Raw genomic sequence first — 16,102 nt, 5'->3', positions numbered from 1 at the left:
TAAAAACTCTGTTACAAGAAAAACAGTTACGAGGAAGTTATAGATGTAATTCAAATACATGTAAAGTATTGTTCAAAACTTGTCAAAGTTATTTCAAAGAAACATGTGTGTTCCTATTTCTTTTATCATATGATAACACCATTATGAAGTTGAGACGTCTTCTTCATTAAATGTCGAAATATAAAAGGGCCCTCTTTTATAAAACTCATGTTTAATTAGTCAGTCATGAGATTAACAGAAGCATTTTCGAAGAACAAAAATGCGAATTATTCTATAAGTCCTTAAAAATGAAGGCAAGAATAAAACAGACAAAAGTTTAAGATAATAACATGAAAAACTTCTTAATATCTAAAAACTGAAGACTAAGTACGAACTTAGTCATAAAGCTATCAAATTGTTTATACAAATTACCCCATAAAAGACTTGGGGACTTGCATTTCCAAATCCAACCCTCAAATAAAGCTAAGGGTTTGATTACAATTTTCCAAAATAAAAACAAAAAACAAAATCATTCAAATGATTAAAATTGGTCATTGAGAAGTTTGCGGAACTAAAGCAGGAGCATCAATAGCAGTGGGCTCAATTTGGGTAGGTGCATCAACAGATGCGGTTTCAACTTGGCTTGCAGCAACATGCTCGATTGGGCTTGACAGAGTTGGGATACCCCTATCAGCTTTAACATTTACGGGAGCTTCAACCATGGGAGAAGGGAAGTCCTGAGTTTGCTGAGCTTTTTCAATGGTTTCATTGATCTTAGCTAACTCCGACTCCAGGTTGAAGTTTTCTTGGCCAGCTTCAATTAGGGTATCTCGACGAGAATTCAAAAATGCCCAACTTACCTCAACAGCAGATTTTTCTTCAAGGGTTTCATAATCCTTTTCCCAATCAGCAATCTCATTCTTTAGCTCTTCGTTTTCAGCCAAGGCGGAGTTATAAGAAGCTTGAAGAGAGGCATGAGAGCTCTCTAAAGCACGAACCTTGTCAGCCGAGACTCGAAGGTCTTCTTGTGCTTGAGTTAAGCTTTGCACGAGCTCCCCAGCGTAAGCTTCTTTTTGACTCAAAAGAGCCTTCAACTCTCTGTTCTCTTCATTGGCTTTAGATAGCTGCTCTGAGAAGGAAGATTCGAGACGTTCTTTGTCTTTTTATTCTTGGCTTGAGGAAGCCTTTGCAACCGCTAACTCTGAAGTTAAAGCCCGCACCTGCTGTTCTAGGGTATTCTTGCCTTATTGTAAATCTTCCATATCAATTTGTGCACTCTCAAATTGTTCCTTCCAATTGATCGCCTACAATTGAGAATCACGTGCTACCTTCTATAAGAGAGGGATTCTACTCATCATTTCTGTGCCGATAAGATTGGCCTAAAAAAAGGAAAGGAAATAAGAATATAAGAATCCCAAAGATAAATTTTTTTTAAGGTAAAGAAGAGAGGTACCTTCAAAGTGGCATGCACGATATCATTCATTAGAGTCAGGGAACTATGGCTCTCCAGCTTTGCTTTTTCAATTGGACCGATTAAAGGTTTCATCCATACTTCTGCCTGACCTGACTTCCTCAAAAGGCTGCTATCAGCAGGAACTTCAATGGTTACCCTCCTCATAGCAGCATTTCTACTTGAAGAGCCCGCTTCCGTATGGTGAACGATAGGAGGGGGAGTTGTTTACAAGGAGGAGCGGTAGAGGAAGTAAAAACAGTAGAAGAAGGAACAGAAACAGCTGGGGCTGGTAAGGAAGGAATCGCAGGCACATGAGTTGAGAAGGAAGATAAGGGTATTTCATCTAAAATAGGCCCTAGACTTCCACTGCCAAAACCACTGAAGAAACGTTGATCAATAGATTCATGGGTATCATGGGAAGTGACGTCATCGTCAGGAATTGTTATTAGGGTTTCAACAGGTTCGGTAAGAGGAACAAAAAGACGAAGGGAAACTTCAGCTTCGTCATCAGAAACGATGCGTCTCCTAGCTCGTGGTCTCGTCACCAGGGAACCCCCATCTTCCTCTTCTTCAGAATCTCCTTCTTCAACAGTTTTCCTTTTTGCAGAAGAAGAACCCAAGACTATTTCTCGGGATCTTTCTAAAGAGATACGGGTTCCCGAAGGAGTACGGGTTCCCGAAGAGACACGAGAGGCCGCAACTGCTTCAGCAGTAACTCCTCGAATAGCAAATCTTGATAAAAAGAAGGGTGGAAGTTAGAACCATAAAGAATATATATATATATATATGCATGACAGATGAAATAAAAACTCTTACCATGAGTCTTTACTTTCCAACCGTAATGGTTAGAAAGTGTTTTCCAAGACCTACCATCTATTGGTGCGGCCTTCAGCAATTTATCTACCCAACCACAAAAATTGGGAATATTTTCCACCACTCCCATGGTTGCTAAAAAAAAGGGGGAGGAGCAAAAATTAGAGAAGTTGATAAACTAGAAGGAAAAAGGTACGAGATAGATAAAAGACTTACGTGCAAAATTCCACTTCTCAGGGAAGGGAACGTTATTCTTACCCACTAAACCAACAGTGGGGGCAGCAACAAATCGGGCGTACCATCCACGGTCTTTGTCATCTTCAGGGCTCACTAAAATCCTCTTACTCCTGGCCACTAGGATAAAAACGCTATTACGGAAAAGTCTAGGGGAGTAAAGATGAATCAGGTGAGGGAAAGTAAAGGAAACGTCAGCCAAATTGGTTAAATGCCTCAAACAAGCAACAACCCTCCATATGATTGGGCCAATTTGACCCAAACAGACATTAAAAAAGCGGCAAAATTCAAGAATAATTGGGTCAATAGGTGGTTTGAACCCTAAAGTGAAAGGGTATGTATAAATAAAATAGAACCCAGTTAAGTAAGAAGTAATTCCCTGATTTGGATTAGGGATAATAATGGGAAAATAATTACTCCAATGGCAGTCTTTGCGAACTACAAGAGTCAAAACTACTGTAATTTGAGTGGGGTAAGTGTCAGCACGGTTTAAGGCGAAAACCTGGTTTCTAAGAGATTCCCTATCATGGTAAAAAGATAATTCTGTAGGGACTATCTACTCTACTAAAGGTTCACGTAATGATTCAGAAGATTCTTTATCCCTAGAAGAAGATTTGTGAGAAAGGGAACCTCTAGTTCTAGAAGAAGGACCAGAACTAGGAGAAGGTATAGACGAACCACCACTGCAAGTAGACCCTAAGCTACGAAGTCTACCTTCCCTTATATGTCTAATGGGGGCATTAGGGAAGGTATCAATAATGGGAACTCTCCTATGGTTAGGATTTGGTGAAGACATGGCGAAGGAGAAGAATGTGTGGGATTAAGTGTTTAATAAGCTTTATGTGGTAAAAGACAGAGAGAGAAGTTATATTTATATTAATACGCCACTGCCAAAGGTAAAAGTGCAGTGATGGACGGACCATAATAATGATAACTGGCACTTCGTGAATAGTGGAGCCGTAAAAATCCTTGAAAAAGGGCTGTAAAACTGCAGAACTAATGAAAAAAAGACACGTGTACGGAGCATTAAATGAAAGCGACAATTGAAGCGTCAATTTTGTCATAGCATTAATGGTGATAAAAATTCTCTTTTAATGAAATCCACTTCCCAAATATTCAAACTGATGAATAAATGGAAAGTGGGGGACTATCTGTATTGAGAAAAATTGTATTTAAATATAAAGGTGATGTGTCGAATACGTGTCGAAACACGTAGACTGGTCAAATGATCAAAGAATTACAACTAGCCAAGAGGCACGAGCTGCAACAGATACGAGCAAATGACAGAGGAAGAGGCATGAGCACGAATACAAATAACCCAGCACCCGTACCTATCTAAGTCATTTATGTCTGAGAATCAAAAGGAATGAATGTGACAATAGAAAAGAGTGCAGATACGGCATTTAATAGGCATTAAATGTGGAATACGTTAGAGAATTTGTATTAAATATAATGATTATATAACGTAGCATTAAATGTCTTTAATTACTCATAATAACCTCATTATGATTTGGACAAAACGTATATCTCCAAGATATCTATAAAAGGGAGACATTTGATCAATTGTAAGGACACTAAATACTATTGATACGAACTTTGGTTTACTTGTTTTTCTCTTGATTACTCTCTTGTTACCTAAATTACTTCCTTTTATACACTCTTTTTATTATCAATAACCCGTATTCTTCTAAATTCTAGCTTTGACTAAAATTTCATTTTTTGGTTAAACAGGTGGGTTATGAGTTTTGCCTCGGTGTTGCTAAATGTAATACAACCAAACTTTTCTATAACAGTCCCTTTTGTTACAGATATTTTTAGATATTATAGAGAATTGCAGTTATAGAGAACATATATTATAACAGAGCATTAAAGTTGGTTTCGAAAAAGATTGACTTTTATAGTAAGTGTTGTTATACAATAATACTCTTATAGAAGGGTTTGACTATATGTGTATATTTGTTTTTCATGGCGAAGTCTGATGGTGTTAACTTTTGTAGTGCAAAAGGCATTATTTGAGTGGGCCACAATAATCTAAATATATTAGATAACGTGTAAATCATAAAATGAGAATTTATTTATTTTTATGTAGCAGAAGCAGAATCGGATGAATTGCGATTGAAGTCACTGGTCGGTGATAATGTTAGAGCAACTGATATCACAATCTAAACCCTAGTATAATTTAGGAGAATAGAGCGTACAATATATAATATAGGAAATATTAGGGTTAGCTTTAATAACCCTAATGAGCCTTAGAGCACCTCTTATAGGTGGAAATATGCGGGGAAAAATAGAAAGTAGCCTACAATTGGTAATTGGAAAATAGCCACAGTTTCAAAGTAATCGAAATTTAGTCACTCTTTTAGGTAAAGATAAATCTGAACAAAAAAACCCTTAAAAATCTGAAAAAATTGCAGCATAATATGTTGGAGTTCGAATTTTTTACATATGAGATTCTAGCATAATGTGCTGGAAGGTTATACGTAGGAGCTCCATAATCCAACATATTATGCGGGAATTTTCCGTGTACTGGAGTTCCAACATTATAATATGTTGTAAGTTTATACGCATGAGCTCCTTAATTCGGCATATTATGCGGGACCTTTTCGTGTTTCAGTAAAATAATGGCTATGTTTTAATGACTTTGCAAATACTGACTATTATTTGATTACGAACCCGAAAACTAGCTAGCCCGCGCCATTTTCACGAAATATGAAGGTTGGCCCATATTTTCCTACATATGCAAAAAATTTCACGAGTTTAAGAGTTGTCTATGTATTTGATCATTCTTATTTGAATTAGATCACCAAAAATATCTCCTGCCTTGAATCTTAATGTCGAGTAAATTTTGTCTTGATAAATAATTATATTTTCTTTGTCGAATAGGAAGTGTATTTCTAGTATGTACTATAGTATTTAGTTATATCCATTCAGTCAATAGATTTAACTTAATATATTATCTATTTTTTATTTTCTCTATATTCCTTTTACCATAACTAGTCATGATTTTGAGAAATTAAACATGCTGCGTATCTATACATGTAATTAGATTTTTTCCACCATATACATGTAATTAGTCAGTATGAATTGTTGAACATAGTCTCCGGAATTAGGATTATGAACGTCGTTTTACAGTTAGGGAAAAAGCAAATTAAACCGCCAATTTTACTCCCAATATTCCGCATTTAATGAACGTGATGCATACTGCCTACACGCATAAACCACACTCTCCTTAATTCCTCATTAAATCTCCCTTATCTTTCTTATTTTCGCTGTCTGGCTCGCTCATTAATTAATTATTATCTCCTTTTGTTCATAAATCTCACACATTAAATCCTCCACCATTACCTGCAGTAACTTGACCTTATGCTTCTTTTTTCTTCTCTATCATCTGCCCTTCACTTCTAACATGAAAGGTTGTGTGATTTTCCCTTGGTTTGTGAAAGCATTAGTGATAATCAACATTATTTGCTTAATTAGCAATAACGTTGATATAGCAGAAGCCAAGCAAAAGAAGCCGCCACCTAAAAATTTGGCTGCACAATGCGATATTTATGATGGAAGATGGGTTTTAGATTATAAGTACCCACTCTATAGTGCAAAAGATTGTCCATTCCTTTTGCAGCAGTTTGATTGTGTAAGGAATGGCAGACCAGATAAAGAATATCTCAAGTATAGATGGCAACCGCGGAACTGTGACTTGACCAGGTAATAAGCCTATCTTTTGATTTCTCTTTGTTTAGAAAAATCCAAACATCATAGAAATAGATAAAATGTATTTTTTTTTGTATATAGTAGACAATTAAGGAGGGAGGGAGTACATTTTTTTGCCTTCTTAGATCATCTACTTATTCAGCTCTATTTCTGTACGTCTCTTTTGAAACGTCGGACAACACAAATGTTTATCATCTCCTAAATGTTTGAGCATCCTATTAGTACAATTTAAAAATGAATCAATAGAGATAAGCTGTTGTAATTCATTTTTCCCGGCCAAGGAAAGAGTAATTAATTATTGCATTAGTATTATTTTCTAGACAAAGAGAAGAAATTTTGGGGCGGCGGGAAGAAAACTTTGTGGTTTTAGAACTTCAAATTTTTAGCTTAAAAAAGAAAATTCGGAGAACTTAGGACCATGGCAAAGTTTGTCTCGTCTATTATGTCGTGCTTTGTAAATATTCGTTAATCTAGGGTGGACAGGTTTTGCTCGATAATAGGAGTATTAGTTTTCGTGCATTGTGTCTTTTGCCATTTAGGTATTTTTGTATGAAATGTGTGATTGAAATTCGAGAAGCAAATGACTAAACAAAAGGTTGCTTTCTTAGTAATATAGTTTCTTGTCATTTGTAAACTTGATGAATATTAATCTGACAAGTACATGCTGTACTCCCGCGTTGAGTATTAAATGAATGGAAGATTATTTAATCTTGTGATCTCGTGAAGTATCATTTATTATAGTTATCTTGGGTTTTTGGATACTACGTAGGTGGGATGGAAAGGATTTCGTGAGAAGAATTAAAAATAAGAAGGTGCTGTTCGTGGGAGATTCATTGAGCTTGAATCAATGGCAATCCTTGGCTTGCATGCTTCATTCGGCCTTCCCTCGTGCATATTACAATGTCACCAGAAATGGAGCTCTCATGTCAACTTTTTCTATACCCGTAAGTAATCAAGGCGAATTAAGAATTTAGAGTCTAACTGTTCGAAATAGATGTGATCTATTATATATACATATTTTTAACTCTTTTAGTATATATAAGTGAACCGAGCCAAAAGTAGTGGTTTTACTTAACCGACTTATCCGCTCTAGTCAGAGACGGACTTACATGATTGAGAGAGGAGTTATCGGCACCTGGAAACTTCGGTAAAAATTTCATATGTACTTGTTAATAAAAGGCAGTTCGGTACACTAAGCTCCTATTAGTGTGGGATTTGGTAAAGGGCTGGACCACAAGGGTCTATTGTATGCAGTCTTACCCTACATTTTTTCAAGAGGCTGTTTCTAGCCTTACCATATATACTTGCAAATGTCTTCCAGAAATAGTCAAGGCCATCGTACCAATCTTTATGAGCAATGATAAATTTATGTTGAATGTAACGATGCCCCCATGACCGTCAAATCCTTGGTCCGCCTTTGGCTCTAGTTTGGCCTTTGGATTCATCCATCCTCTCTTTTTTTCTCCCTAACATTTGGCTTTCAATATTGTTAGTGTCAAATATATTATAATTGATAAAAATCTCTCCATTTTAATGGTTGATTGAATTTAGTCGAAGCAAGTGACAGTGAGTTACGTGAGAAATGCGCTGCTGGTTGACATAGTGAAGATGAAATCAAAAAGAGTGCTAAAGCTGGACTCGGTTGCAGGGTCTTCAAAGTTCTGGGTGTGTTATGACATCTTGATCTTTGATACTTGGCATTGGTGGCTTCACACTGGAAGAAAACAACCGTGAGTTATATAATTCTCGTTATTAATACTCGTTTGACATTATTATTATTATTATTATTATTATTATTATTATTATTATTATTATTATTATTATTATTATTATTATTATTATTATTATTATTATTATTATTTCATAAGGCAATAACTTTTTGTTATTTCTTATGTTCCATTTGACAACACCATTATTATTAGCTAGGGAATCAAACAGCTTTTTACTTTGGCTAATTGATCTCTTGATACTTATAGTAATTAAATGTAGTTTCTAAATGCATAAGTTTTCTCTTTAGAAAATAACAAAATTGATGTCTGAACTGTACGGGTTAGAGCCGCGGAATCAATCACTGATACTTGCATCAAAGTAGACTATCTACATCACATCCCTTAAGATGCAACCCGAACCTTGAGTAAATGCGGGATAATTCATGCACCAAGCTGCCCCTCCCTTTTTTTTTTGGTCTGAATTGCATCCGAAATTTACATGATTGACAGATGTACTTTGAAGAACCCCTTCATTGTCATCGGAATGGAGAGAATACGATTTTAAACATTCATTAAATATTTTTAATAATTTTTTTTAAAAAAAATTTATAGTAGTATTTTATATGTATGTAATATTAAAATATGCAATTTTATGTAAATAGAAGTAATCGATTTCTATGTTGCTCGGACTCTCCGAAAATGTGGCCGGATACGTGTTAGATCCTCCAAAAGTAATGCATCATTAAAGGATCCGATACGGGTGCAGCTACATTTTGGAGAGTCCCCGCAAATTTGCGAGTTGCGAGTTCACAGCAAAATTTATATGATTAACTTTGTATATGAACCTATAATCCTTTTCGGATGAGTACTAACAAGAAATATTTTTAGTGGACTATATTAGATACTAGCTTCTCTACCTTCTCAGGTAGGTCCATGTACATACTACTTTTCTTATATCCTATTTGTGAAATTGTATTGAGTATGTTATTGTTTCAATATTAGATACTAAAATTGGTACTAATTATTTTGCAGATGGGATGTGATTCAAGATGGGAAATACATGCGCAAAGATATGGATCGTTTAAAAGCTTATGAAAAAGCATTGGTAACATGGGGTAGATGGGTTTCCAGCAACATTAATTTCAAGAAAGTTCAAGTCTTCTTCCAGGGTATTTCCCCTGATCACAGCAAGTAAGTTTTTTTTTTATTATTTAACAGAATCAAATAAGAATCTCCAACTTCCATTAGAGTAATACATCCTAATGTTTTTCCTTGTCTAATAAATGTTACATTAATTAACAGTGCCACAGAATGGGGGAGGAAGACCAAACAAATGCAATGTTGGGGAGAAAAGAAACCCATGAAAAAACTAATATATGGAAGTAAAGTTCAAGCAAACATGCTATTGGACCAAGTGTTGGGAAAAACAGGAAAGCCAGTTCATTTGTTGAGTATAAGCAAATTGTCACAATATAGAGTGGATGGTCATCCTTCTATTTATGGAAGCCCTAGGTATAAAGGCATGGATTGTACACATTGGTGTCTTCCTGGTGTTCCTGATACTTGGAATCAACTTCTTTATGCTAATCTCATGTAAATTGATAATTGTTATACTGAGGAACTCAGAAAATATTTGAAAGAATTATATCAAAATTATAATACAAATTTATATTGTACGAACTTACTATCTAATAGTGTTGGTAATTGTGGTCGAATTTCAATAATATTTGTTCATTTGATTACTTGAGCGAGCTCGAAGAAATGTGCACTTCCATTCGGTTTAATCGTTTAATAATGATATTTTGCTCTTTTAAATTTTTCCATTTATTTGACAAGTAAATAATTGTCATTCTTTTTTTATTTCAACAATCTTGGGCTTTTGGATTGCTTTGTTTATGACAAAAAAAATGAACTTTAAGCATAACTCAATCTTAAAACAATCTCATGAAGTAATTATTCAGAACCATGTAAGGAGATGGTGATATGTTTTTTCAATCAATTTTGGACGATCTTACCCCCCCCCCCCCCCCCCCACAAAAAAATAAAAAAATAAAAACACCAAGAATCTCAAAGTAACTCATGACTATCCGCCAGGACTAGTGGCAATGTAAGTTTTGCCAATCATTAAACTCTTATCTACCGAGATTTTGTATTTTGACTTTATTAAGAAAAGTTTTAGTAAAATAACCTTGCGTCGAAATTTTAAAGTTCGTGGCCAGAATTTTGAAACATGTAGCCAGTATTTAGTTCTAGCAAAATTCTGTCAGTATGCTTCAAAATTTTGGTAGTATACTTTAAAATTCTGGTAGCATGGTTCAAAATTTTAGCAGCATGCGTTAAAATCTGACATTATACTTTAAAATTCCTGCTTTTAAATTCTGACATCGGTGCTTTAAAATTCTGACAACAGGGCTATATTCTAAATTTTTTCTTAATAAAGTTAAAATTTAAATGGTGGCACTAAATGTTCCTACTTGTACAATTCTCCATATAATATTTAGCACACATGTAAAAATTTAACAATGCACCTGATTTGGTCACCTCTATTTAACCTGTACCCACTTTTTAAATAAAAGTTTAACTGATACCTAGTTTGGATAATTTCAGATATATATATATATATATTGCAAGTTGTATTGCTTTCTTCTTTTTTGTATTCATGTTCTATATATCCAGGAGCCTTTTGGCAAAATACCATTGCAAGTTGTACTTAGGGTTCTTCTTCTTCTTCTTCTGCTTAATGTTAGATTTATTGTTATTTGGTAATTTGATGATTAAGGTTTGTTCTTTATGATATTTGAAAGTTATGTTTCAAACTTGAGCTCATTTGGAGTATATTTGGGTGTTGAATCGTATGTTTGTATTGTTAAAAGGGATTGTTACACAAATAGCCTGCCAGATTCAATGTTTACATTTTCTAGCCGATATACATAAATTATATATGAATTAGTTGATTATACATATATTATATATGAATTAGACATATATTATACTTACCAGCTATTTTTCATTTAAGAAATTAGGTAGACGGCTATTTGAGTTAAATCCTCTTGTTAAAATTCGACGAACAAAGTTATGTTTCAGAACTTAAGATTCGAAATCTGAAGTTGCATCGAAGAGATTGAACTACTTAAGATTTAAAATTTCTAAAGTTGCATTGAAATATAGAAGAACTTAAGATTTGATTTTTGAAGTTGCATTGAAGAGCTTGAAACTACTTCGGATTTGAATTTTTGAAGTTGCATTTGAAAGATAAAAGAAATTAAGATTTAATTTCTAAAGTTACATTAAAGAGATTGAACTACTTAAGATTTGAATTTTTTGAAATTGCATTAAAAAGATAAAACTACTTTTGATTCCGAATTGTAAATTTTGTAAATCTTGTAAATTTTTATGCAATGTATAACTTCCACATAGGCCCAAAAATAGGTATATATGCAAAGGGATTTTCACCTATCTATACCATATATCAAACATTATTACCAAAAATGTTCATAATTTGTTATTTACCCATGTAGTCCACACTTTTACTACAAATTATATACCAATCCAAAAATAGGTAGATTTTGCCATTAAAAAAGCCCTAAAATGAAGGCACCAAATCTGATGTGATTCTGTCAAGGATTTTATTCCAATTTTGAAACTGAAGGAGATCTCTCTTACTGATGAAGGCACCAGTTGCGTAATTCTCTCCTTCCTCAACAGAAAGAGATCTCACAAAAAACGCAATCAAATTGTACAATTACTGAAGAGAGACTATATCTGTTCTTTGTCTCAAATTGTACAAAATTGCTCTTCGTCGATATCAGTACTCAAATTGTAGAAACTATATCTGTTCTTCGTCTTTTTTCCTATAAACTACACGAAATCATGTCAAAAATCCCAATAATGCTGAAATCGAATGGTAATTGGGATAACTATGGTAGATTTAGAGATTTTGAAGTTGATGCCATTGTGGTAGATGATAATGCAAACTACGGAATTCTCAGTTCTACAATTGCAGAACAATTATCGATTGATACATCGGATAAAATTATAGAAATCAAATACATTGTGAACGAGAATTGTCCTCCAATGGAGATTAGGAATTATATGGGGGTTCGTGCTTACATGGAAACCAAAAAGGAGAATAAAAACTTAGGTTCGTATCCTTTATGTATAAGCGTAAGAGATTTCAATATGGAATTGACAATCAACAATGAAAGCACCAGTGCAGGTATGTTTGATTCGACATTGCAGAGAGTTATGATGTTACTATGTTATCTACAATATTACTACAATTACCTATAATTAAACTACAAAGCTCACATAGTACTGAAAAGGATAAAGCAATGTTGCTTTCAAAATTATCTACATAGAAACTACATTTATGAATTTATTGTTTGCAGGTTCGTCTGGATCCCTAAACTTACTTGAATTTCCATCCTCACCAGCTATAGAGGAATATGAAAGTGAAATAATAACTGAATCTACGCAAACATATATTGAAGAAGGACAAGTTTATCAGGACAAGCAAACAGTAGCTGCTGCAATGAAGAATTATTCAGTGATGCACAAGTTCCAGTCCAGAGTAAAAAGATCTAGTCATAGAAGGTATGTAGTTATTTGTGGATAATATATCAGCAAAATCAGTGTATGATTGAAGATAGGTGGGTTTTATAAATTGTAGTTAAATTGTAGTCAGTTTGTAGTTAATTGTAGTTTTTTTATAAATTTGTGTAAATATTGTATTTCTTTTGTAGCTACTGGCTTATATGTGTTGCTGAAATCTGTAAATGGCATTTCAAGGCAACGTCAATTAATGATTCAGCAATGTTCAAGATAAGAAGTTCCAGCCGTCAACACACATGCTGCCTAATGGACGAAATATTCATACAACGCAAACGTACTGCAGCAGTACTTGGTAGCATGGTCGTTCCAAAGTATTGTGATCCTAAGACTGTTTACACACCAAAGGACATACAAACTGACATGTTATCCGAACATGGACTGAACCTAAGCTACATGCAAGCATGGAGAGCAAAGGAAAAAACTTTACAGTTTTTGAGAGGGAATCCGTATGACTCATACAACAAATTACCCAAATATTTTTATATTCTTGAGAAGAATTATCCTGGTTTTGTTGTTAAATTGAAAAAGGCAGCAGATGATTGCTTCTTATACGCATTTGTTGCTCTTTGTACATCAATAAATGGTTGGCAACATTGTAGGCCGGTAGTAGTGGTTGATGGGACATTCTTAAAGTCAGCCTACAGGGGGATTATGCTGACAGCAAGCACCATGGATGCAGCAGGTAAATAATGGAATAATTTTGTACTTATTTTGTAGACAGTCTTTAAAATGCAGTTAAATTGTAGTTATGTTGTAGTTATTTTGTAGTTATATAAAAGAATGTAGTTAACATGTCTATATTTCTCAATATATATTGTAGTTGTTATTTAATCATATTTTATGTCTTAAAAATGTAGGTACTATTTTTCCCTTGGCATATGCTGTGGTTGATTCTGAAAACGACGCGTCTTGGAAGTGGTTCTTTGAGCAATTCAAGGAGGCATATGGTGAAAGACCTTCAATGTGTGTTGTTTCAGATAGGCATGAGAGTATACTGAAGGCAACATCAGTTGTCTATCCGGGATTGGCACACTACTCTTGCATGTGGCATATATGGACAAATATAAGGTCAAAATTCAAGAAGGGACATCTACAATTACATGAATTGTACTTTGCTACAGCACAGTCATACACTATGGATGAATTTAATGAAAGGATGTTGAAGATTGAAGAGGTAGACCTGCATGTAAAGTCTTACCTATATGATATTGGCTATCATAGATGGTCAAGAGTACATGCAACGGTAAATAGAACTTTTACTATGACGTCAAACATTGCCGAGTCGTTGAATGCTGTAACAAAAGATGCAAGAGAGCTTCCAATATTTGATCTATTTGAGTATATGAGGACTCTTCTTGAACGTTGGACAAAAGAAAAGTTATCGAAGGCAAAGGGTACTTTCACATACCTTGGTCACAAATACAACAAAGAATTGGAAGACAACAGTACATTATCTCAGAAACTAAGGGTAAGATATTTTTTTTGGTGCAGTAGAATCAAAAAAGTACTAGCTGCAGTTTTTCCAGATTGTAGTTAAACTGTAGTCAAATTGTCGGTAATAATAGTTTGTAGATGAGCTGTAATATATTTGTTGCTGATTTGTAGGTAAATTGTTGATAATCCATTTTAATGATTGATGTATTATTATTTCTGTTTGGTCTTCAATTGTAGGTGAGGGCTTCAACAGATCATATACATACTGTGTTAGATGGTGTGAAGCGGTACATTGTATGTCTAGAAAACAAGAAATATAGTTGTGGACAATTCCAACTTGATGAACTTCTATGTGCGCATGCTTTGGCAGCATTAAGGCATAAGAATGAACCATACGAAAACTATTGCTCTCCGTATTACATAAGGAAGAGCCTTCTGCTTACCTATGAAATGCCAGTAAATCCTCTTCCTGATGAAGGCAAATGGGAAGTGCCACAACATATTTTGGATGAGGTAGTAAAGCCACCGGCGGGAGATAAAAGGCAGCCAGGGAGACCTCACAAGGAAAGATATAAAACATTTGATGAAATAAAGTCAAAGAAATACAAGGTGTCATGTGGTAATTGTGGAGGTGAAGGGCATAACAAAAGAACTTGCAAGAATGCGCCGAAAAAGAAATGAATATCATGTAGTTAGAATAGTTATTCAAAATAAATGTTAGTGAGCTCAAATTATCGGATTTTCTTGTGTAATTGTTTAAGTTTTTGAAGATGAATAAGAAGTATAAACATCAATTTGTGTATCTGCACTATTTATGTTTTTATGTATTCTGTCAAGCATCTAAAGTTGTCTTTTTTTTATAAAATAGTTAAACTTTAATATTTACTGTATACAAAAAAATTGATATTAATAAAGAATGCATTCAACGTAAATTGTATCCAGATTGTAGTGAATATGTAGTTTAACTGTGTTAGAACTGTAGTCCTGTTATTCATATGTAGAGGAGTTGTAGTTAAAATATAGTTTGACGTAGTTTAAATGTAGATAAATTGATTTTTTTTGATAAACCTTGTTGATAAAAGATGGCTAAATTATTTATATGATTCCTGTATTTATTTTATCTTTCTGCTGTGTAACAAATGACAGTTATATACAGATATTACTTGGCACTTGAAGGTATTTATAAAAATAACTTGAAGATTAAAGTCAAATTGTAAGACAAAGCTGTTGCTGTAAAAATGTAATCAGAGTACTCGAGTATAATGTAATCAACAAAAAGTGTTGTAGAAAATCAAAACGATATATTTCCTACATTGTTTTCCAATTCAACTACCAAATTTCACAGACCAAACTAGGAACACAATAGTCTATTTCTTCTTTCGTTGCACTCTAGTCCTCTCGTTTTTTGCCGGAGCACCCTTCCTCCTTGCTAGCCTGCCAGTAACCTCACTCTCACTGATTGACCCATCTTCTTGCTTCTTTGTTGCATAGTCCCACAGTAGAGCTCCATAGCGTCTACGGTGTTGGTCAATATCAGAAAGATCTTCCTTTGGGATTGCCAAATCTCCAAGGCTAACATACTCCGCAAATGCAGCCACAAATACACCACAATCGCTGCATAAGATGAGAATTTTTCATTATATAACAAATGATTAAAATAAAAAAATTAAACATATAGAAAGGGAGATTATTTTTTTACACTGAGCCTTCCTTTTGTTGTGGAATCTCAGCAACCATCCATTGTATGTCGAGAGGGTCCGTAACTGGTTTTTCGATGTATGCCTTTGTGCTCTTGAAGTTAATGTCTTTACGTTTACCATAGAAACCAGTGCATGACAAATACAGAGGGATAATGATTGAAAACTTGTCAACCAATGTCTCAACTGTTTTATGACGGTTTGCTCTCACCATGGAATCATAAACATAAAGTTGTCTGTCCTTTATGTCAAAAACTAGCAACAACCAATGGAAGTTCTCTACAAGGTTCACAGGCATGAGCATATAGTCAACAAGATCCCAGGCAACATTAGCAAGAATTCTGTACCCAAGAATATATTCTCCAACATCATCCTCGGGTTTAACAACCGAATACCTTTGTTCCGGCGGAGAACTTATGAACTTGTCATAGATTCTTTCAATCTTTGTCTTGAACAAGCAA

The 16,102-nt window shown here is 34.4% G+C and overlaps 2 protein-coding genes across 2 annotated transcripts; both read left to right on the top strand.

The window, feature by feature from the left end:
* Positions 1-5,764: 5,764 nt before the first annotated feature.
* LOC107802271 (protein trichome birefringence-like 43) lies at positions 5,765-9,568 on the top strand. Its single transcript, XM_016625736.2, has 5 exons — positions 5,765-6,184; positions 6,960-7,134; positions 7,742-7,920; positions 8,932-9,090; positions 9,202-9,568. Exons 1-5 carry the CDS (start codon positions 5,886-5,888, stop codon positions 9,494-9,496), a joined length of 1,107 nt encoding a protein of 368 aa, XP_016481222.1. The 5' UTR covers positions 5,765-5,885; the 3' UTR covers positions 9,497-9,568.
* Positions 9,569-11,769: 2,201 nt separating this feature from the next.
* On the top strand, positions 11,770-14,625 carry LOC142165386 (uncharacterized). The gene is made up of 5 exons (XM_075223952.1): positions 11,770-12,115; positions 12,288-12,492; positions 12,642-13,192; positions 13,368-13,978; positions 14,182-14,625. Exons 1-5 carry the CDS (start codon positions 11,770-11,772, stop codon positions 14,623-14,625), a joined length of 2,157 nt encoding a protein of 718 aa, XP_075080053.1.
* Positions 14,626-16,102: the final 1,477 nt, after the last annotated feature.

The sequence above is a fragment of the Nicotiana tabacum genome, chromosome 10 (assembly GCF_000715075.1).
Source record: "Nicotiana tabacum cultivar K326 chromosome 10, ASM71507v2, whole genome shotgun sequence".
NCBI lineage: Eukaryota > Viridiplantae > Streptophyta > Magnoliopsida > Solanales > Solanaceae > Nicotiana > Nicotiana tabacum.
Note: the sequence above shows the minus strand (reverse complement) of the source record. Positions and strands in the feature narration are given on the sequence as shown.